This window comes from Carcharhinus amblyrhynchos, chromosome 2, assembly GCF_965287045.1.
Source record: "Carcharhinus amblyrhynchos chromosome 2, sCarAmb.v2.hapA, whole genome shotgun sequence".
Classification (NCBI taxonomy): Eukaryota; Metazoa; Chordata; class Chondrichthyes; order Carcharhiniformes; family Carcharhinidae; genus Carcharhinus; species Carcharhinus amblyrhynchos.
Window position 1 is genome coordinate 32,212,607 of NC_137325.1, and position 23,713 is coordinate 32,236,319.

Here is a 23,713-nt window from a genome sequence, read left to right on the forward strand (position 1 = left end):
AACCACCTCCTGCACAGCTCAAATTTATTTTCCCACTTGGTTTTATTCTCCTTTCTTTTGACGATGCCGATCCATGGACTGCATGTTCTTCAGGCCTGAATCTGTGCACCAAAGTGTTGATGAGCTGTGGCATAGGGCACTACAGTGGAGTCCTATCCATATTTTACCAAGCGTCCAGGCTTGTACATTTTCCATAGCAGGCACTGGGTAACAGTCAGAAACAATGTCCTTTGCTGAATTTCTTTACATAACATAAGAACATAAGAAATAGGAGCAGGAGTAGGCCATCTGACCCTTCGAGCCTGCCCCGCCATTCAATAAGATCATGGCTGATCTGTCGTGGCTCAGTTCCACATTCCCGCCCTCTCCCCATAACCCTTAATTCCCTAACCCAGGAACAATAAGGTTAATTTAGTGTGCCAAATACACTGGCTGGGATTGAGCCTGGAACCACATGGTCTGTAACCAACAGCTAACCAACATCACTAAAACAGATTAACCGATCATTGTCACACTGTTGTCTGTGGGAGCTTCCTGTGTGCAAATTGGCTGTCATGTTACCTGCATGACAACAGTGACTACACTTCAAAGGTACTCTGGGATATCATGCGATCGTGAAAGGGTTAAGTACCAAACCAAGCAATGTATTTACACACTTACAAGTTATGGAAGGAGTTCCCTGGAGAAACTTGAATACAATATTAGAATTCATAAACTGATATGAATTTCATCCAGCTCCGATGAATATTCCACCAGAAATGCTAACTTGGTTATCCCTCTCTAGATTTGGCATGATCTGCTCTGTATCTTGCCACATTTTCTACTTTTTATTTAAGATTCACAATCTCATTTATGTGTCTTGTGGAGCTTACAGGTAATAAATACTAATAAATACTTTCAAAAAATATTAGTCTGGTGCAGCAAACAAACCACATCGTGTAAAACATAAAAGGCATATAAGTGGGGCATGGAATTTAGTTAAATTTATTAGTAATATCCACCACAATCCCCAAAATTGAAATGATAAAGCGTCATGTTGATCATTATAGTTTGCAACAGTTTGATTTTTATTTGCAGAACGCCTTCCTTGTGACACATGACAATAGTCTTCAAATTGTCTAGTGATATTACAAATTACAGTAACTAATCCCTCAGAAATAAGTTCATTAACAGGAACAACTGCAATACTACATTGCAACAAACCATATCCATTTTCTACACTAAGATATTGTCAAGGACAAACTTTGAAACTTAGAACAGCAGAAGTCTACGTTAATCTTGTCGGTGCAGTGTGCAAGGACATCTTGGTACCTGAATAACAAGAGGTTATGCAAGCCATTACATTGTAATGTCTCTGCCAGGATCTGATTGCTGCATTTACAAGACACTGGACAATACAGATCTGCAGATCTTTGATCTATGCTCCTGATTGCTTTGAAATGGCCTGGCCATTTTAGTAAAAGCTTGGAGAAAGGGGAAGGGAATAAAAGCTACTTTTACCCAAGTGACTGCTTCTACCTACTACCACATTATGCCAGCACCTTAAGAAAAGGCAGGTGTTAACTTCTCGAGTAATTGGACTCCTTCTCCCCAGTACAAATTTAGACTCAATATTGATGGACAAATTAGCGCACAAAACAAAATTAAGAAAAACAAAAATGCAATAATAAATGCAGTGAAACAAAAAAAAAATTGATGTTAAAACTACAATTTGTTGTCCAGCTTTTCTCTGAAAGGGCAACATCCATCCTGACCAAGGAAATGTGACAAGATATTATGCAACAGTGGAACTTATCGTCAACACAAGGGCGCATGGAACATTAACTGAAACCGTTTCAAAGCAACTATGCATTAGAGATTAATCTGTGTCCTTGGGATGACTTAAATGGCAATTTAAAAAAAAAGAGGCAACAGAAGGACACTGTGGTGAGATGCACAATTATAACACTGATTTGAACCAACAGGCGCAATGATTAATTTTGAATGAACTGAAATTCTGGATTATCTAAACTCATGAAAGAACGGAGTGAGATTTTGTCATACAAAGCTCAAATAGTACAAAGATGTCGATGACACTCAAAATATGTACAAGCGTTATGTAACCCACAGTTGCTAAAACATAGAGTGTCAGTAAGACCATCAATCATTGCACTACTTGTAATGCAGCTACTGCAAGGTGTCTGACTACTGTGGTATTATATGCTATGGCTACACAAAGTGTAAAACTGCATTATGATGAACTATAACTCTGGAATACAACACATGAATTACAGAACAACCTATAACTTTGGCAGTTAGCCAACATTCTCTGCTGCTTCGGTAAGCAGCTTTGAACCATTCCACGTAGTCTTGAACTGTTCAGGGACTGGATATTCTTTCTACAAGAGAAACAAATAGCCTGTTAGTAAATAGGATTTCATTCTTGAAATAATACTGTCTAGCTAGCACCTACAATGACAACAGATTATTAGTAATTCTCAGCAGCTGAGAGAGGGAGCATAGAATCACATAGTCCATTTGGCCTTTGCTACTGTGTTAGCTCTTGCAAACAGCTATCGAATTAGTTCCTCCCCTTTCCTCAAAGCCTTGGAGATATCTCTTTTTCAACTATATATTCAAGCTGTCCAAACTTTTTTACCTTGGTGAGCCTCAATGATGGAGTGCATTCAGTGTTTAAAGTTGTGTTCCCATACAGTATATCTCCAGATCTTGGTGCTCTGATTTGGGATTTTCCATCCAAGAGGCAACCTTCTTAAATTTCCAGTTCTATAAATTCCAAACAGGACTGACCTCCAAAGTGTGTGCTTTCCCACTTACCCTCAATTGTGCCAACAACTTCTATTTTCCTCTCTTTGCAACTATACAAAATGAATTTAGAATTAAATGTAAACAGGACTGAGTTTTCTGAGCTTCACATGTCAGATTAGCTGAGCCAGTATCTGGACACTTAGACACAGGTAAAGATTACCCTTTAGTTATCTTATCAAGGCTTGAAGTGTTTCTACTCCTTGCAGTTTATGTGGGAGCATTATTCATTTACTTAAACAGGATGACACCCTTGGGAGGGGAGCCACCTCAGATTTCCTAAAGCATATCCAACCATAATTTCTACCTTTATAATCATTATCCAAACCACAAGTTAATATGACTGAAAAATATAAAGGAACATTGGTCAACCTTTGCAAGGAAAACAGACTGGCATTTTGTGCACCACGGGATTTTAGCAACTCAAGCTCCTGGCACAGAACTCTATGGCTAGAAATGCACATGAATACAGGTCAGTACAGAATTTCTATCCAATAATATTTAATAGGCAGAAAATTGATGGGGTGCAACCAAACTCTGTGCCCAAATTCCCAAAATGTATTCATCATGTGAATGTCTAGTTCTGGAAATGCTAATTTATAAAGACTACCCCATACTGTCCAATATCTGTCAAGAATGCAATTAATGCCTCTAAAATTTAATTCTTGAAGCCCCAGTATCATTTTGGTGAATATGCACAGTATTCAATCTTATATATTCTTCCTCAAGTCCAATGCCCAAACCTGAATGCAGTATTCCTGATAAGGTCTGACCAAGGATATCTACAGCAGAAGCATAACTTCATTCCCTTTGCGATACAGCCCCATTGAGATAAAGGCCAGCATTCCACGAGCATTTTTGACTGCTGCTGTTTCAACTTTTTAACTGCACAAGCATTGCTTTCTTTTTGGCAACACTGTAACTCCTGTCAGTGGCTAGAAAGGCATCAGGAACAGTTGTACATGTTGCACTCGGCCAACACTGCAACTGCTGGTGCATGACAACTGTTTCTGACCCCTTTCCAATCGGTAGCAGGAGTTTGGAATATGTACCATCAGCACTAATTTCATGGTTGCAAATAATGTTTAAAACAAACATCATTTGCCAGCATTAATTATAAAATCTCACCCTCTGTAGCCTGATTATGCATGTCAGTTCCCAATCTGTAATGAGATTTCATTCTCAATGAGATTTTACGTGACTGATACCTATTAAGTGGGGTCAGTTGGAGCTAGGCTAAAGTGGTACTTATTGTAAGCAACAGTGGCCTCACCTGTCAGATGGAGAGCTGGCATGAGTCCTGCATCACCTCCTTAGGAGAAGGCCTGCTAAATTAAGTGTCTCTCAGGCACTTAAATGGCTAGCATGGGCCTTCCCCAGGATTAGCGACCCCAGGGATGGAAATTCGCTCTGTTCTCAAGCCTTGCTTGTCAATCAAAGGTTGGCAGCCATGCATTTCAGGCAGCGCCATCGGGGGAGCGCTGGTAGCTGCCAGAAATGCATTTCCCAAAAGCCTAGGATTGCTGAAGGACCCAGGCCACAGGTGAGTGAGGGAGGGATGAGGGTCAAGGGGAGGAGGTTTGCAGCAATTACAGGCCTTGGCCCATTCCTGATCCTGGGTTCCTCAATCAGGCATTGAGTGCCTTTGAATGAGGGACTGTCCAGCCCCCTACCCACCTCAGAAGCCTGCAAACAACAGGGTTTGCTTTTCAGAGTTCCCTCATGGCATTAGGTCCTTAAGTGAGCATTTATTGCCCAGTTAATGGCCTCAATTTATGGAGTGGAACGGCCATCCATGAGACTTTCTATCCCAGACTTAATCAGGGCAGAGTACAGAAGGTCCTTATTCACCTGATTAAATGCCTCCAAACACCCTTGGGAGGAGGGCATTAAATTCCACCCCCAGTATGTTAAGGCTTTGTGCAGGGACATTTACACAGTCTGGGTATCTCAATTGGTAGACAATGGGACTTTCAATCCTAGGTTTTGAGTCCCACATTGGGTAATTAAGTCATTTAAAAATATTTTATTCAATGTACTGTTTTATCAATTTTTTTTTAACTAAAATGTGTTCTTAGATGAAATATTACAATCAATTCTCCAGTCTGAGTTTGGAAAATTTGGAATCTCATTTACTGAACTGTGATTACATATCTGAATTGTCACAAGTATGTTTTACAGAGGGAAATGTTGATAAATGACAGCTTAATTAGATCCAACTTGCAACTGGTTAAAGACTGCATGGTCTTAAAATGGGTAACTTTATTGTTATTTTATTGTTAATCTGTTAACCAACTTGTTTAACTTGGACAGCTGACAAAGTTAAGCTGCCCAACTTCCTACACGTTAGCATGTGTAGTTCAAGCTCCCCCAAGTGTTTTTTGAGAAAAGGAACAAATGTTTGTCTTCAGCTTTCTGTTCAGAGCTTTGCATATTTGGAAATCGGCTGTATGCTTCCAATGACATTCTCCAGTAGGGGGGCAGAAACCAAAGACTTATCCTGAGGGAGTCCTGTCGGAACCTTTTGTAATCACATCAGATTCTGAAAGATGTCAAAACATTGCAAAACAATAAATGTTTACGGCTGTGTAAAACTTACGTAATCATCATCCTGAGGAATTAGGACATTCATTTCAGAAGACTTGGCACTGATAATCTCACATCCTAAAGACTCTTCACTGAGGTATATGTGACATCCCTCTGTCTTATTTATAGATATAGTGGGTACTTTACCCATGACCTGTAAAACAATACACAAAATCATTTGTATTCCAGCTGAACAATGCTGACTTTTAAAGATGCTGTGACAGTTGAAGAGGGATTGCCAAAGATTCCACAAGAAATATAGCATTCTTCAAAAAGAGAAACTGTGTAAACAGTAGAGATTATTGATCCATACTTCGATATGTACATGAGTAAGATATTGTGGCCAAGGTGAATGACGTTAACTTAAGGGACTGGAAAATTCTTTTCCGAATAACAGACACTGCTGCAGTGAGACACTTACTCCATTTGAGCCTCCATTTACTCTCGAGTACTAATTTATGTTCCCATCACATGGTCTTGGGTGTGGAAGGTAACATGTCTGATTTGCAACCTGAATGATTTTCCCAAGCGCTGAAAGATTGCAAAGTGAATCACTATCAGTCACCTGATTTTCCATGCTCAAGTTCCTGATTGGCACTCTTATTGAGGAACGCTCTGTGACGGCAGTACAAACATGTAATGTTAGCCCTTTAGAACCTGTTTGGTGCTGACCGATAGTGAGCTGTACGCTGTAGATTGGCAGCAAGATCAAAGCTCATTAGAGATAACATTCATAAATTAACTGCTACTTTTTATTAAAATGTAAATGTGTTATATATTAAATTTGGTACATCAGATGTACGTTACATTGGAAACTCTCATATCATCCTAGCAGTAGATATGGTATCTGTAATACCTGTTATAAGAGCTTCCAAAGTTAATTTATTGTACCATGCCTGTCACAGATTGACTCCGACCCAGTATTATACAAAGTAGGTGCTAGGCACAGGTAAATGGCCAGTTTCATATTTTACTTTTAATATATTCATTTAACATTTTTGGGTCTTCTCTTTCATTCGTTTTGAAAATAATCTACTTAGAGGGATGAACTTTACTGTGCCCCTACTGAGTATGTTTTCGATGGGGAGGGAGGGCTAAAATATGAGAGGTGTCCAGCCCACCACCATTTCCACCCACCCATGGGCTGTCCCCCACATTACAATGGATGGGCCTGCTCCAAAATCGGCAACCCACCCACTATATTTAAATAAATACGGATCAATTGAGCTTGTTACTGGGGGATATTATGCTGCCCACGTCTTAACATGGTTGGTGTGGGCAAAAGCCTGGGAGATGGCTAGCTTGAGGCCAAGTTGAAAAGGGTTGGAAGGAAGGCAGATCACAGAATTTCGGGGGTGTTCTATGCACATCTTGGACACCACCCACCCCAGAAGTCAGCCCCTCCTTTGTGCCTCACTGCCTGCCCTTCAAAGCCCAGCCCCCTATCTCCTCTTCCCCTCAGCTTTCAGATCCTCCCTACCCTAAAAGACTCATCTGTCTCTGGCAGCCATAGCTCTTCTTCCTGCTGCTCCCTGCAGTCCCAGCAGCATCTATTACTGAGGTCTGTACTGTTGGGACTCCTAGAGCTTCTTGTCAGTCAGATTGGCTGGTGGTTCTTGAGAATGGAACTTCCTGTCCACTGAAGGGCAGATGTCACACTGTATGCAGGCAGTTAGTAGCATATTATGACTGCCAAGCGAGCTTCTTCCAGGCGTATCAGCTGCTAGCTAACTTTCATTCGGTGGGTAGGGTGGGGAGGGAGCAAACGGCCCCTGCACCCTTATCTGTTCAATGAAACCTGACGTAGTGTGCCTTTAAGAAATGTATTTATATCATGGTTTTGTAAGGGGTATGCATAAAATTCAGCACTATTTTACACCACGCCAATTTGTTTGCACCAGGCAGTTCACCTGCTGAGAAGGCAGGATAGTGATTGATTTTAGCTCAGAATGCATTTGTTTTAATCTGAGTTAATGCATTTTTGTTTTTTTTTGCCTGGGGTTTCAGAGTTGGGTTTTGATTAGGTTGATTGACAGAAGCAGAATCATGTGAATGGGTGGAACTACGCTTGCAGAGACAAAACACAGCTCTCTTTGATTCTAAAACAGCCAGATTCTGCCTGATCTCGAAAGAAGCAAGAGCTGTCTTTCTGTCTCTCTCTTCCTCTCTGAAGGCTAATGTTTGGGGCTGACAAAAGACAGGTGTCTCTCCATTTGTCTCTCTCTCTCTAAAGGTGTTCAAAGGCTTTAGACTATTAATAAGTACAAGCACGTAAACTTGTGTTGTTAGTTAATTGATTGTGAAGTGGTTTAAGTCTATAAGAAGAATGTTGGGTGGGAGTCACCCAAAAAAGTTTTAAGTGCCGAATTCACGTAAAAACTGGAATAAATCTTTTGTTCTTTTTTAAATCAAGCCTGATTTTCAAAGTGAATCTCCAACACTCTCTGCATCATAGGGAGCCCTAGTGTGAATCACACTGAAAAGCTGTGGGTGGAGCCTATTCCTGCTAGCGAGGCGGCAGCATAGCTCTGAGAAGGCCATCGTGCATGTGCTGGTCTGTCAGCACATAGATCGGCGCATGCACAGGAACACTGTACTGCTGGCCTCCTGATCACTGGCCAACCCCGTGACCCCTCTTTTTTGTCCCACTGATCCCCCCCAAGGCCTGATTGCTGGCCTCCCAGACATGTCCGGGCCAATACCCACCCCCATCCTCCCCCTGCAATCCCGACTCCCCCAGCAACCCAATGGCCAATCCCGATCATGGGCCTCCCTCTCTCTGTCACTGATCCCAGCGCAGAGTGGCAGAAGGACCCCATATCCTCACTGATTGCCCTCCCCCCCCCTCCCAAGAGGCCCCACCACCATTAGGTCCTGCCCCCCTCTGGTCCCACCCACTTGCCCGATGCCTGGTGAATAGTACCAAGGTGTCCCCTGGGCTTTGCCATTTTGCCCCTTGGGCAGTGTCGGGGGCCAGGCTGGCAATTCCCAGGAGGCACCTTGGCAGGTACACACAGCTGCCACTGTTCGTCAGTGGTGGAGGGAATTAACGTTTGTGATAGGTTAGCAATCAGGTCGGCTGCTTTGTCTTGGATGGTGTTTGAGTTTCGTGAATGTTATTGGAACTGCACTCATCCAGGCAAGTGGAGAATATTCTATTACACTTCTAATTTGTGCTGTGTAGATGATGGACAGGCTATGGGAGTCAGGAGGTGAATTACTCATCTCGGTATTCCTACTCCTTCACCTGTTCTGGTGGTCACAGTATTTATATGGCTAGTCCAGTTCAGTTTCTGGTCAATGGTAACCCCCAGGATGTTGATAGTGGGGGAATCCAGAGATGGTAATGCCATTGAATGTCAAGGGGTGATGGTTAGCTCCTCTCTTGTTAGAGATGGTCATTGCCTGGCACTTGTGTGGCACAAATGTTATTTGCCATTTATCAGCCTAAGCCTGGATATTGTCCAGATCTTGTTTCATTTGGGCATGAACTGTTTTAGTATTTGAAAAGATACAAATGGTGCTGAACATTGTGCAATCATTGGTGAACATTTCCAATTCTGACCTTATGATGGAAAGGAGGTCATTGATGAAGCAGCTGAAGATGGTTAGGCAGTGATGGCTTGGAGCTGAGATGGTTGACTGCCAACCATCATAACCATCCTCCTTTGTGCCAGGTATGGCTCCAACCACCTGAGAGTTTTCCCCGATTCCCGTTGACTCCAGTTTTGCTAGGGTTCCTTGAAGGCATATTTGGTTAAATGCTGCCTTGACGTCAAGGGCAGTCACTCTCAATTCTTGCATTCAATGTTGTCCATATTTGAACCAAGGCAGAATCCGTAAGCAGGTTATTGCCGAGTAAGTGCTGCTTGATAGCACTATTGTTGGCCCCTTCCATCACTTTGCTGATGATCGAGAGTAGACTGATGGGGTGGTATTTGGCTGGCTTGGGTTTGTCCTGTTTCTTGTGTACAGGACATACCTGGCTATTTTCCAAATTGCTGGGTAGATGCTACCGTAGTAGCAGTACTGGAACAGTTTGGCTAGGAGTGCAGCATGTTCTGGAGCACAATTCTTCAGGATTATTGCCAGAATTTGGGCAGGGCCCCTAGACTTTGCAGTGTCCAGCATCTTCAGTTGTTTCCTGATATCATGTGGAGTGGATCAAATTGGTGGAAGATTGACATCTGTGATGTTGGTGATTTAATAGATTTTTAATTCCAGATTTTTAAAATTGAATTCAAATTCCACCATCTGCCATGGTGGGATTCGAACGTGGGTCCCCAGAACATTAGCTGAGTTTCTGATTAATAGTCTCGTGATAAAACCACCAGGTCATTGCCTCCCTATAATAATTTATGATTATTGAACAATTTATATCCTGGAGTTGTTTATGTGATAGATAGAATTCACCTCCTACTTCAGCAGGCTTCCCCTCTCCAATGCACCAAAGACACAAACAAAATACCAGGACCAAATGCATGACAATTCATTGTGTAAAGAAGAAGATAACTGATTGAATATTATTGGCAGACTTGTGTCAACATTAAAATAGAAATAAGGCCACTAAGCCCAAAGATTTAAAGCTATTTATCAGCAATCAGCTTCAAAAGTGGATAACTGCTGCAAACCTGAAAGTATGTTCGAAGGACAATATTTATTGGCAAATGGTTTTGAGAAATAGGAAACTATTGCAATCTTGATCTATAAAAGGGTTTGAACTGTCAATGCAAGAAAAAAAAGAGGGAATCATCAGGGAGTTTCTGCTAGCTATTTCACTGATCCCAACAGATTGGATTAACCAGGGAGAAATAATTACAATATTATAGCTCACTTTTCATAATAAACTGATGTGTTTCATTCCAATAATGGACAAAGAGAATACATTGACTCAAATCTGTGGTTAATAACGATGTAAATTATGTAAACATTTATTATGCTGTAAATTTTCACAAAACGGGAAATATTTCTACAAGTTCTATTATTTAGTACTATTAAATACTGGGTATTTGCTGATGTTTCTGCAAATGAATTGTTACCTGAATTTGCACATCTCTGGAATTGATGATTTCAACTATTCCCACCACGTTGTCAAACACAAGGCCAAGCTTTTTACAAGAATCTGAAACGTAATAAAATATACTTAGGGGACCAACCAGTGTTACAAACAAAAAGTAATGGAACTAGACAATTGAAGGTAACAAAGTGATGCCCCTACCGTGTGCAAGATAAGCCATTCCTATCAGGTATTTAACCCTTTTGGTATTGACTCACATACTTACCGACTATAATGGAATTGACTTTGCCTTGGACTTTCAGCGTGGATTTGTTGCACTTATAGACATAAGCAACATGTTTCAGTTCAGTCTCAGAAATGACAAGATTGTTATTATTTTCCTGGTATTCCTAGAACAAAGTAACAAAACAGTTACCTGCAAATTCAAATATAAATAAACCCCACAAAGATATAGGGGCAGAATTTGGTTGTGACCTATTTTTGGGTCCATAGCAATGGCATAGCAACATTGTGTGTCCGAACCAAACTAATGTTCTACCTGTTGCACTCCATGGGAAAGTTACACATTTCACTAAGAGAATATTGAAATATTTGTCTTACTTGTAGTGGTCCAAAGATCAAGTTCTTGGAAAGGGTAGTTGAGGCAGCAATGGGCAGGGGTAAGGGGTGATCACATGGTCTGTGAAGTCCAAGGGAAGCATTCCTCCACCTCCTGGTTCCAGAGGAACGTTAAAATGTTTAAAATTTAAAAATACATCTTTGCCTTTTGGGACTGGTCATTGCTTAGGCTGCAATAACTTATTAAGATTCCCAAGCAAACAAGGACTGGGCACTTGCTCTGAACTGTCAAAACCAATTTTTGTAAGACAGTCTGAAACTGGCATTCCTGGCACTTGGCCAGATTTTCTGGTCCCGACATGGTGGGAATCACTGCAGAACGTTCTGCAGTGGTTAGCACTGGTGCCTCACAGCGTCAGGGATCCAGGTTCTGGAAAGAGTGTAGCCTACTGGGCGGGGGTGGGGGGAGGTGTCGGGCTACAGAGGAGGGGATTGGTGATGTTGCGGGGGGGGGGGGGGTAAACTTGCGGGGAGGGCAGTGGGGTCAGTGATCAGGCCATGGCTGGAGGCCGGTAGTGCGGGGTCACTCAGTGCTGACAGATCGGTGCATGTGTGCAGTGGTCTGCTCAGTGCTATGCTGCTGGCCTCTCCAGTGGGCATAGGTCCCGCCACAGCTTTATAATGATATGCACGCTAGTGACCTTTGCAGTGCACAGAGCGTGCGAGATTCTTCTCTGAACTCCTACTGAAAAAAACAGTATGAATTACTTGTTTTTACACAAATTTGACACTTTTTGAAAAGAATTTTGAAAAAACGTTCAAGACTGGTGACTCAGTCCACGTGAGGAACTTTCAGTATGGTCACAGTTGGACCCCCAAATCATAATGGAAAAAACAGGGCCTGCGTCTTATAGGGTCTAAATGCTGGGCAAAGTTGTGAGGAAGCATCTGGATCACCTCAAGAGTAGGGAGCCTGTGCCAGTGCAGGCCTTGTGGGGATGACTACTACCGGAAGACAACCCTACACTTGTACCTTCGTATAATGAAGATATGGATTCCGAAGTAGAAGCAGAAGATACTGGTGAAGCAGCTGGAGTAAAACATCAGGAAGAATTGGCGTCAGTGGCTTTACAATGATTCCTTCGGAAGTGAAGGTCTCTGATCCACTCCACAATCACAGATCCAGTACTGCCTCCAATTGATCACAGGCTGATCGCCAAATGCTAAAAAGGCCAATCCGCAGCTGTGTACTGGAAGAAACGGACTGGAGGGGGAGGGATCTTATGATGGCCACAGGGGATCGCTAATAGATCCTTCTGTGAACGTTGTAGAGTACAAGCTCCCCTATTTATAAATGACCTGGATGAGGAAGTGGAGGGATGGGTTGGTAAGTTTGCTGATGACACAAAGGTTGGAGGTGTTGTGGATACTGCGGAGGAATGTCAGAAGTTGCAGCGAGACATTGATAGGATGCAAGACTGGACGGAAAAGTTGCAGACGCAGTTCAACCCAGATAAGTTGAAGTGGTTCATTTTGGCAGGTCAAATAGGACGGCAGAATATAATATTTATGGTAGGACTCTTGGCAGCGTGGAAGATCAGAAGGATCTTGGGGTCCGAGTTCATAGGACGCTCGAAGTAGCTGTGCAGGTTGAAGTTGTGGTTAAGAAGGCATATGATGTACTGGCCTACATCAATTGAGGGATTGAGTTTAGGAGTCAAGAGATAATGTTGCAGCTATATAGGACCCTGGTCAGACTCCACTTGGAGTACTGTAGTCAGTTTTGGTCACCTCATTACAGGAAGGATGTGGAAGCCATAGAAAGGGTGCAGAGGAGATCTACAAGGATGTTGCCTGGATTGGGGAGCATGCCTTATGAGGAAAGGTTGAGGGAGTTCGGCCTTTTCTCCTTGGAGAGATGAAGGATGAGGGGTGACCTGATAGAGGTGTACAAGATGTTGAGAGGTATTGATCGAGTGGATAGTCAGAGGCTTTTTTCCCAGGGCTGAAATGGTTGCCACAAGAGGTCACAGGTTTAAGGTGCTGGGGAGTAGGTACAGAGGAGATGTTAGTAGTAGGTGAGTGGAATGGGCTGCCAGCAATGGTGGTGGAGGCGGATTTGATAGGGTCTTTTAAGAGACTTTTAGATAAGTACACAGAACTTAGTAAGATAGAGGGTTATAGGTAAGCCTAGTAATCTCTAAGGTAGGGAAATGTTCAGCACAACTTTTGTGGGCCGAAGGGCTTGTATTGTGCTGTCATTTTTTTCTATGTTTCTATTAAGCATGTGGTGGCTTAACCAATAGAGGAGCAGCAGAGCGTCTAAAACCAGCTGGCTCGAAGGACTCTGGGGCTTGATCTGTACATTGTGGCCGCAGAAGTGGTACTTCATGCACACTGAAAATAAAGGGTGATTGGTGACGGAAGACTGGCCTTGGTAAGATTATCACACAGAGACGCTTTTTTATGTTAGCTATTAGTCTCTTTTCATGCTTCCTCTTTGCTTTTCAGATTAGTTTCACTTCCCCTCTGGTCTTTCTTCCTATATTCACCATAATCCTCCATTGTATTTTCTACCTGAAATCTGTTGCACAGGTACTTCTTCCTCTTCATCATGCCAACTAACCACCTCATTCAACAGGTCACCCTTAAGTCGTGCCAAATAGCAATATTCACAAATCTGAACGCCCAGCATATACTACAGGGTGGGGAAGTGATATCTTGGTGCTATTTTGTTGAGGAGAGTTTGATCCTGGCAAAGACTGTAGTTAGAGGGAATGAGAAAGATATCAAGTTTACACTTCATAGAATCAAAGCTAAGTTCAAAAACAATCCTCATTTAAGCCACACTCACTGATGGCATGTAATGAATTATGCACAGTCTAACAAATAGTGTCAAACAAATGTCTTTCAAAAAGAAACAAGAAGCTGTTTTGGGATAGCTTTATCTAAAATGGATCAACGAAACGATGTTGTACTACTAAGATGGCTCACTAACACTAGATGTCACTATTGTGCTTTGTACAACACTGAGTACTGTATTGGTGATCATAAAGTAAATGACAGTCAGGAACAATTACTGTCAATTTCACTAAAGTTAGCCAAAAAAGTTAAATTAAAAGGCTACTATGTTTTAAAAACAATTTTTTTTGCAAAGGTTCTTTCTGTGAGAGATGAAAAATCTTAAGCATTTTAAATACACTCTCCTATTCTAATGCTTATTTAATGAACAAAAACTTAATTAAATCCACATCCCCATTGCTTTTTTTTTACACCAAGTTCCATCTGGATTATTTTCAGAATGCTAAAAAAGAGAGCTTATAAATGATTTAAATGGAAGATAGTGAATGGAAGAATTTCTAATGTTCAGATAAACAGAAACAAGTAATGGAGCATTGACTGTTATTTTACTGTAAATTGTGGGATGTTATTATTCATTCAACAGTGCACATTTTTTTTCAGAAACTGCATGCATGAATCAAAACCCAAAAGTACAGTTGGAAAGCAACAGAGGAGTGGTAACTATACCTTCACAATTTATCTAAATAGCTTTATATCAAGTAATTGTAACTTGAAATAGGTTGTGCTGGTTTTAATTGTACTTTATGTGCATGAACACCACTGTCCATCTTGTCATTGAAAACAAACAGATTTGTGGTTTAGACAGCACCCTATACCAAGCTGGGTGGGGATGTTTGTTGCAGTAAGTGAATCAATAAATGTTCCCTTCTGAGGACTCAATCATTAAGCATTATACCATGGTTTCAGGTAATCGCCTTGAAAATGTGTCCAAGTGAACAGTGAAATCTTTTGACATTTGAGTCTATATTTTGTGGTTTCTATTTTACAAAATGGTCAACTGAAACAAATAAGATTTCTAAAGTATATCAATTTTGTGATACATCACTCAGTTCTGCTTTTAATTAATTTGTGTGGTCTAAATTTGGGGACAGAAATTTCCAATGGAAACTTGTGTCTCAATGATAATTATCTGCCAACAGTGTTTGAGACCCCAGTAGCAATAACCATATCGCCTAGCTCCCAAAACTCGTTGAATTTGACAAGACATGCAAAAGGACCGTTTGAATGTGGAGTTTTCTTCTCGAAATAGAAGTAGATGCTGGGTCATTGAATCTATTGAAGATTTTTGTTAAACAAGAGAGTCGAGGGTTATAAGGGGCAGACAAGAAGGTAAAGTTGACATCACCAACAGATGGTTAATTATACATGCAAGTTCTTTCCTTCTGTGAATGGAATACCATCCATCAGTACTTGGTTGTAAGATATTGTAATTTAAATCTTGACATTAATACCATAGATATACAGATCAATAACTTTATTCTATTTACCACTTTCCACTTCTTTCCTTCCAGCTCCAGCACAGGCGTTCTCAGCTGTTGTGGAGGGGACATGGGAGATGTAGGACTGATCAAGGGACTCTTTGATGGGGAATTGATAATTCCACTCCGTTGACGGAGATTTGGATTCTTGTGGCTCTTCTGGTCATCGGGGACGTGGCGGAGACCTCAGAAGTAAGACAGAGAGAAATATCAATTAGTTGCTAAGAAAACTGCTTGGTTTATTGAATCAGCAACCAAACCAAAAAGTAAAGTATTCAACATTTATATTCATCTCATTATTTTAAAGCGCTGAAGTTCAATATTAAACTACATCAGTTTCAATAATTACAAAAATCAGGACATTATAATACAGCACAAAACTTACAGCTTTGCCACTGCCTTGGCAAAGCAGCCAGCATAATTAAGGACCTCACGCATCCCGGACATTCTCTCTTCCACCTTCTTCCATTGGGAAAAAGATACAAAAGTCTGAGGTCACGTACCAACTGACTCAAGGACAGGTTCATCCCTGCTGCCGTTAGACTTTTGAATGGACCTACCTTACTTTAAGTTGATCTCTCTCTCCATCCTAACTATGATTGTAACACTACATTCTGCACTCTCTCATTTCCCCCTATGAACGGTATGCTCTGCCTGTACAGCGCGCAAGAAACAATACTTTTCACTGTATGCTAATAACGTAACAATAATAAATTAAATCAAATAGAATATACAGCACAGAAAGAAGCCATTCAGCCCATCACACTTGTGCTGAATCTTTGTAAGAACTATCCACTTAGTCCCACTTCCCTACTCTTTCTCCACTGTCCTTCATTTTTTCCAATTCAAGTATTTATCCAATTTCCTTTTCAAAGTTTCTTTTGAATCTGCTTCCATAAGCCTTCAGGTAATACTTTCCAGATTATAACTACTTACTGTGTAAAATAGAATCTAATCTCACCTCTGGTTCATTTGTCAATTAACTTAAATTTATGTCTTCTAGTTACCAAAACCATGCAGCAGTGGAAGAGGCTTTTGCTCATTTACTCTATCAATATCCTTTCATAACTTTGAACACCTCTACTAAATCTCCACTTAATCTTCTTTGCACTAAGGAACACAATCTCAGCTTCTCTAGTCTCCACATAAGTCCCTTATTCCTAGTCAACTAATAACTGAACATACTTGAAATGAATGTCCATTTTCTATAGTTTAACACAGCTGGTTTATTGCTGGAATTGGTGGCCTGTTTATTCAACGAATATGAACACAACAGTTTCCTTAGAGCTGAAGTAATCTAAACTTTGTAGCAAAATCATTCAGAAGTCAGAAATCTTGCACAGGATTAAGAAAAACATGCGGCAAAATGTGGGACACACACACACACACACACACACGACCAATATTTCTGGATACACAAGGGCTACAATTTTTTTGACAAGTTTCAGCCTTGTCTTGCTGGTAGCAATCTCACTGAGGACGATGTTTACCAAAAAGTGCACAGAGTGCTTGATCAGGTGAGAAAGGCTGTGTAAAACTTGCTGGTTCAGACAATGTTTCTTGGCTGATTAAATAGCACTCTAAAGCAATTTCAAAGTGCTGGCGAGGATCACACGGCAGCTTGGAGTGGGTGGGGGGGCGGGGTGCAGAGTAAATACATTGGCAAAGCTGGGATCCTAAGATTGGGGCAGTGTTTTTAAAGGTTGCTCCAATTCCAAAATTACATAAAACAAACCCCACAGCCCTCCACAGAGATCAGGATCCACCCTCCGTCCAACATTGAGGCTCTCCCTTGTCACTTCCTCACCATACACAAGGGGAACCCTCCGGTCAATGGACCCTTCTGCCAGAGCCCTCTTGGCACTGCCCCTTCATGTGTTCACTTGGCAGTGCGAAGGGGTAATGCTCAACCTTGTCTCTCAACCCCTGGAGTAAACCTGATCACATCACCCACCGGGAGGGGAAAAACTTCAAGATGAGATCTCGCCAGCACAAATTCCGTGTCGGCCCTCCTGCAAGATTTAGTGGGCAAAACGAGATTTTGCATCCATGGCGAATTGGGCCACTAGATGCAGCCCCTAGTCATAAGGTCTTACATTCAAAGGCCACTCAAGGTACTTGAATATTGAATCTAGTACTGCCCTACCTATATCTTTCAGATACGATGTCAAATTGAGGTCCAGGATGGATTGGGAGGACAGCAACTTCCCATAACTGGTTGGTATGCTGGTTTGTCAACATGCTCTTACAACCAATTAAAGGACTTAAAAGCCCTGTTAAGGCCACTTGGAAACCAACCAGAGTTTTCACTTTGGCATGTAGGCCCCAGCTGAGGCCAAAACGCAGCTGAGGGGTGGAGGCACTAGGCCTGGGGCCAGCACTCCATCTTGCAAGGATATCTCCAGTAGAGGGACTTCCCATCCACAACGACAGTCCTGCAAAATGCTTTCAGAGGATGTCTCCATCATCTCTCTACATCGGCAGCTCCCACCTCTGACACTGGGGCAGCTGATCTTTCATTGTTGGAAAATCTCCCATTATTCCAATTAATTGGTAGTGTCCTCCAAAATCACTTTTCACGTCCTGTGACCAGCATTTCCCAGGTTTCCGACCTGAAATTCATCCTGGCATTGGGACCATGGATTGAAAATTCAACCCCCTGTCTTTCTGACAAATCTTATGGTTCTGTTTATTTAAAAAGAAACAGGGGTGTTCTCTCCAGTGCTCTGGTCAACATCTCTTCTCTAATTGTCATCACCAAAACTGATTAATTAGTCATTATTTCAAAGCTGTTGTATGCAAATAGTTGCCGTGATTGCTTATAAAGCAAATGGCTAAATTTAAAAAGTAATTCATAGGACGCCATTTGTAGCATCTGGAGGACATGAAAGGTACTAAGTAAATTTGTTATTTAATTATTCTGAGAATGATTTTTGCTTCTCAATTCCTCATGTTCAGTTTTATTTTATTAGTATCCAGAATCGTCATTGTTCAACGGATTGGAGTCTCCTCTCTTTGGAGAGGCAACTTGAATTCAGGTTAGAGTTTCAATAACGTTGGCAGCTTATTTAGCTTCAGGAAGCATCATGACTGAGCCTGGAGTTACCAACTGTTGCAAACATGTGCACATGTCTATACTCAAACAGACTCATACTCTAAAAATAGGAGTTGTTGGATAATGATATGTTAAGTTGATGTTTATTTGCTTTTGCTGGTCCAGGGATACTGAGGTTAGTTGTAGAAACTTTACTACTAGTAAATCAGGGATTGAGGCTACAACCTTCAAATTGACTCAGTCACTAACTGGATATTCTTGGTAAGATATTACTAATTCCGGGCTGGGGCACAGGATCTGAATAAGGGACCGATCGTTTGGTTTGAAGCAAGGAGAAATTTCTTCACTCAGAGGATTATGAATCTTTGGAATTCTCTATCCCAGACAGTTGTAGACGCTCTATGTTTGAACATATTTAAGGCTGAGATAAACATATGAGAAATTCTCATAGTTATTCCCCTAAGTGACATAGTCTTGATTCATTTTTTAAAAATTGTTCATGTGAGAGTTAACATCCTAAAAATTTCCACTCTTGCCTCTAGAGGGTGCACACATCTCATATTCCCGACTGCTAGGAGACAGATTTAACAAGCTGCTCCCTCAAGATAACAGGCAAGGATTTTCATGATTTTCTATGAGTTACACATAAAGGTACAACTTGAAAACAGTCTTTTTCTCAACAAGACCCTGTCAACATTTATTCCTCCACGCAATTGGTCTGAATCATTATACCCATCCTGGTTCTATATCATTTCATTCATTTTTACTTCAAATAATTTAATGATGAATTGATACAATTTTTGCTTCAATCATTAAAATTGAAAGTGGATTTCACAGCCTCACAACTCCCTGTATGAAGAAGCTTCTCTTTATTTGAAATCTTTTACAGCTGATTTTTTATCTTAATTTAGCACAACCTTGTGTCACTTGTGTTAAAGTTAATGAATTTACATGGAGTGATGGTTTAATTTCAAAAGTTCTCATTTTAAGTTATACATCAGGAAAGACTAGCCTTTCCATATTATCCCAAATTTCTCTTTATTTAATGGTATCCACAAAACTTTCTAAAATATTAGCGGGTACACCTGTTTCATCTACTTTTAATTATTTAATATTTTAATCGATAAATTACAAACTTCAAAATGATCAAGTTAGATGGATGGAGCTCTTGCCTCAGAAGGTTGCACAGCTTTTATCACTGCCTGTAAAACATTTAACTTTGGCGCACTACTGTAGGAGCGCTCCATTATTAAAGTTCTAAATTAAAAAAAAACTTTATTTAGTAATGTCACAAGTAGGCTTACATTAACACTGCAATGATGTTATTGTGAAAACCCCCTAGTCGCTACATTCTGGTGCTTGTTCAGGTACACTGAGGGAGAATTTAGCATGGCCAGTGCAACTAACCAGCACATCTTTTGAACTGAGAGAGGAGAAACTGGAGCACCTGGAGGAAACCCACACAGACACGAGGAGAACATGCCCAAGTGACCCAAGCTGGGAATCAAACTCAGGTCCCTGGTACTGTGATGCAGCAGTGCTAACCACTGTGCCACGTGTCGCCTCTATTAGAGGTGTTTTGTTCTTTTCGTTGAGATAATGAGGCGCTGTCATTAGTTGCGAAGGACCATAAGGATCTTACAGCATTCTTTGAAACGCTGGGAGTTCTTGCTGTATTGGAGCAAATATTTTTCCCAACCAAAGCCATCAAAACGCGTTGTTCCTGTGCACAATGCAGGGGCTGCATTGACCAGCATGACAACAGCAACTGCACAATGTAATTAATTCTCTGTGAAGCACCAGGAGGCTTTTTGAGACAGTTATTCTAATAGACGCATGAGTTTCAATTTCTTTAAAATATGCCACTTAGCATTTGGAAATCTTTGAGCAAGACCAACAATAAGATCCCATACAAAGTCAATGTACTGCAGATGCTGGGTGTGTGTAAAATAAGCAGAAAATGCTGGAAATACTTAGCAGCTCTGGCAGCATCTGTGGAGAGACAAAGAGAGTTACGGCTAGGATTTTACAGGGCCTCAAGGACTGGGGTGGGAGTGGGTGAATTGGAAAGTAAGATCTCGCTGACAAGAGTCTCATTTCCTGAGCTGTTTGTGCTTGTGAAGAATGCGGGTTCAAAGTCACAACAATGATCTTTGATAAATAATCCTGCCCATATAGGTCACTAATGTGGTTTTCTTCATCCATTTGTCTGTAGCTATCCCTGACAACTTGTAGAGAAGGTCCATCAGTTGCAAGTAGGTTTCAATGAGTAATTTAGAAATGACTGCTCATGCGCACGTGCTTTTAAGCAATAACCATATATAAAAACAACAAAGGTGAAATAGGGTCCCTCGCAAGACCAGCATTTACTGCTCACCTCAATATAATGTAATAGTTTGCTAGGCTATTTCAAAGAACAGTTTTAGATTAATCACATTTCTGCGCATATAGAGTCACATGTAGGACAAACCAGTTAAGGATCATAGATTTCTTTTCCTAAAGCACATTAGTAAACCAAGTTGGGTTTTTACAACAATCCAGTAGTTTCGTGGTCACATTTACTGATACCAGCTTTTCTTTAAAATCACACTCCCAATTTATTTAATCAATGGCATTTAAATTCTTCGACTGCTATGTTGAGATTTAAGCTCATGTTACCAGATCACTAGTCCAACTGATGGTTCAGGAGTCCTGAATAAGAATCATAGTGGACTCAAAACATGGACTGGAATTCTCCAATCTTGCCTGTTTCAGGGATTCTCCTGTTCTGCTGGCAGTGATGGTGGGGTGTACGAGACCTGGCCATGAACTTGTTTCTCTCTCCACAGATGCTGCTCGACTGGCTGAGGTTTTCTAGCACTTTCTGCTTTTATTTCAAATCTCCAGCATTTGCAGGATTCTGTTTTTATTACAGGCATCTCATTAGATTGAGTGGCTTGTTGATATACCCATAGTTCTGCAAACTACTATTTAAAACAACAGAATAGAGTCATACATCAACAAATGATTGAACGAGAATGTACTTAAAATACTTGTTTGTAAATATGCAGTAGCCAAGTTAATAACAAAATATTGCTGATAACATCTGACAATCCTGCTCCCCAGTATCATGTGAAAATAATGATAATTATGCTGATATTCCCACCTTTAGTGATTCCCTCTCCTTGATTAAGCTGAGCGAAGAGTTGGGAACGTGCCTCAGATGCCTCATCTTTTGATGTTTCCGACAGTAGGACTGGAGGGGGCCCAGGAGGGGGAGGAGGTGGAGGCGGGGGACAAGGTCCACAAGATGGTCTAGATGCAGCAAGACCCTGAAAACATAGGAAAAACAAACTTTCAGCTACTATTGTAACAGCATAACAGTTGGCACCCAACTGTTCATTATTCATCCTAAAATGACTGCACAGCATCTTCATTTCATTTTCACTTCAGCAAACTGCAGGCCTGATGTTCTGCAAAATAATTATTTCTCACCACCCCACTAAAGAGAACTGAATTTAGACAGTAAATGTACTCCAATCAAGGAATGCTTAGTCAGTACTGAAGCAGGGATTTGGACTTGTAATTGTTTGGTGATTTGTAATTCTTTACTTTGTCCTAACAGGTTTCTCAATTCTCATGACTACTTTCTATGTCCTCTCCTCTTTCGCTTCCCATTTCCCCAGTCTTTCTGCCAGAGTCTGCAGTAACAGTGACTGGGACATTTCACTACTGTTGGACGGGTCTGGCGATGGGAGTGGAAAATATGGCGAGAAGTGCAAAGTCACATTTTACTTCGGCATGAAAGCATGACATGATTGTCCCCTCCCTCTCATCAGTGACATACTGCATATTCCGATGTTCAACTACAGGAACGTCATTATAATAAATTTACATATTATCAGACCCATACGCCAGCCCACATGAAAAAAATCCATCCACGAAGGTGTGATGGCAGAATGACATGCAGCCCCATGGGTCTTTGAAGCTGTGCTCCAGGCAAACATTACTCCCAGGAGAACTCAAGTGAGTGCCCAGGAGGTCTTGCCATGGTACTGCTAGCCTGATGCCAGGGTAGTGTCAGGGGCTGCCAAGGGTGCACCTGGGTGAACTGATTTGTTTGCTGTGTGCTGGGCAGCCTTTAAAAATGGTACCGTGTATCATCTGAGTTGCTAGTCCTGTAGACGAATCAGAGTCTGCCCTGCCAGTTATACGTCACGGAACCTAGATTTCAAGTTTATTTTTTCTAAGTCCTGCACTATATGGCACAGAAAGCTGCCTTTGCCTTCCAAGGCTTCAATGCTGCTCTTCCCACCTGACATCCATCTCTGCCGATTTTGGAGAAAAGGCCAGTGACTTATCACCATAGTACACAGACTGAATCTTGAATGAACCACCATGCACAAGACTACACCTTGTATCTTACTTTGATACAATTTGCAGGGAAAACACCTGAAAGAAACTGTCCTAATCACCACTTTCGCCTAAAGGTAGCACTCTCACCTCTGAGTCAGGTGGTGTGTTCAAATCCCATTCCAGAGACATGCGCACAAAATCTAGGCTGACACTCCAGTGTGGTACAGAGGGAGTGCTGCACTGTCTGAAGTGTCACGTTTTGAATGAGACATTGGGGCGAATTTTCCCGTTCCGCCCGTCCATTGACCTCAGGCAGGATTTTCTGGTTTCAAGGTGAGCATACCTGGAAAATCCCACCCATTATACTGATGCTTCATCTGTCCTTTTGCACAAAAGCAAAAGAAATCAGTTTCCTTTCACAAATGCCCTGTTTCCCACATCTGTATCATTTAAAGTTTGTTTACAGTATCTTCCAGCTGCTACTCCAGGCTGCAATCACTTCCATTTTTAAACAAATGATATACTGGTTGGGGAGATATCTGTCAATTAAATTTGTTAGATTTTTGATGAACAAGGCAGTAGCAGGCAAGAAAGTGGCACTAAGGCCAATATCATTGCAAACATGATCGTGCTAAATCAGAGCAGGTCAGGGGCCCAATGACCTCAAGCTTGCTATTTTGTATATGCAACCAATTGAATGGTGATGCCTAGTTACCTCGCAGGCACCAGCCATCAACTAATTCATCGCTGTCTATCTCTCATCAATTTAAAATAAAACACAATGCATGAGTGAAACTGATGTCTGTGAAGGCACAATTTTGTGGAAATGCTTTGTGACATAGGTAAAGTGAGCATTTGGCCAATCAAGTGTTTTGGTACTGAATCAGGAGTAAATGAGATTGAGCAAGCATCCTCATGAGTTGGTTGTAAAGCAAAGAATCTGAAGTAAAAACACAAAAAACCAAATAACAAAGTAATGTATTAAGGACTAGTTATTGGTGAATATGATTACTAAAC

At 41.3% G+C, this 23,713-nt stretch overlaps 1 protein-coding gene across 1 annotated transcript in view; it reads right to left on the bottom strand.

The window, feature by feature from the left end:
* Positions 1-1,043: 1,043 nt before the first annotated feature.
* cap2 (cyclase associated actin cytoskeleton regulatory protein 2) overlaps positions 1,044-23,713 on the bottom strand; it is a 206,793-nt gene continuing 184,123 nt past the window's right edge. The window contains exons 8-13 of the mRNA XM_080204145.1: positions 21,507-21,672; positions 15,316-15,491; positions 10,674-10,797; positions 10,431-10,513; positions 5,405-5,545; positions 1,044-2,378 (exon numbers count right to left, since the gene is read on the bottom strand). Coding sequence (XP_080060271.1) covers positions 2,295-2,378; positions 5,405-5,545; positions 10,431-10,513; positions 10,674-10,797; positions 15,316-15,491; positions 21,507-21,672 — 774 coding nt within the window. The 3' untranslated portion in view covers positions 1,044-2,294. The remainder of the gene's footprint in view (positions 2,379-5,404; positions 5,546-10,430; positions 10,514-10,673; positions 10,798-15,315; positions 15,492-21,506; positions 21,673-23,713) is intronic.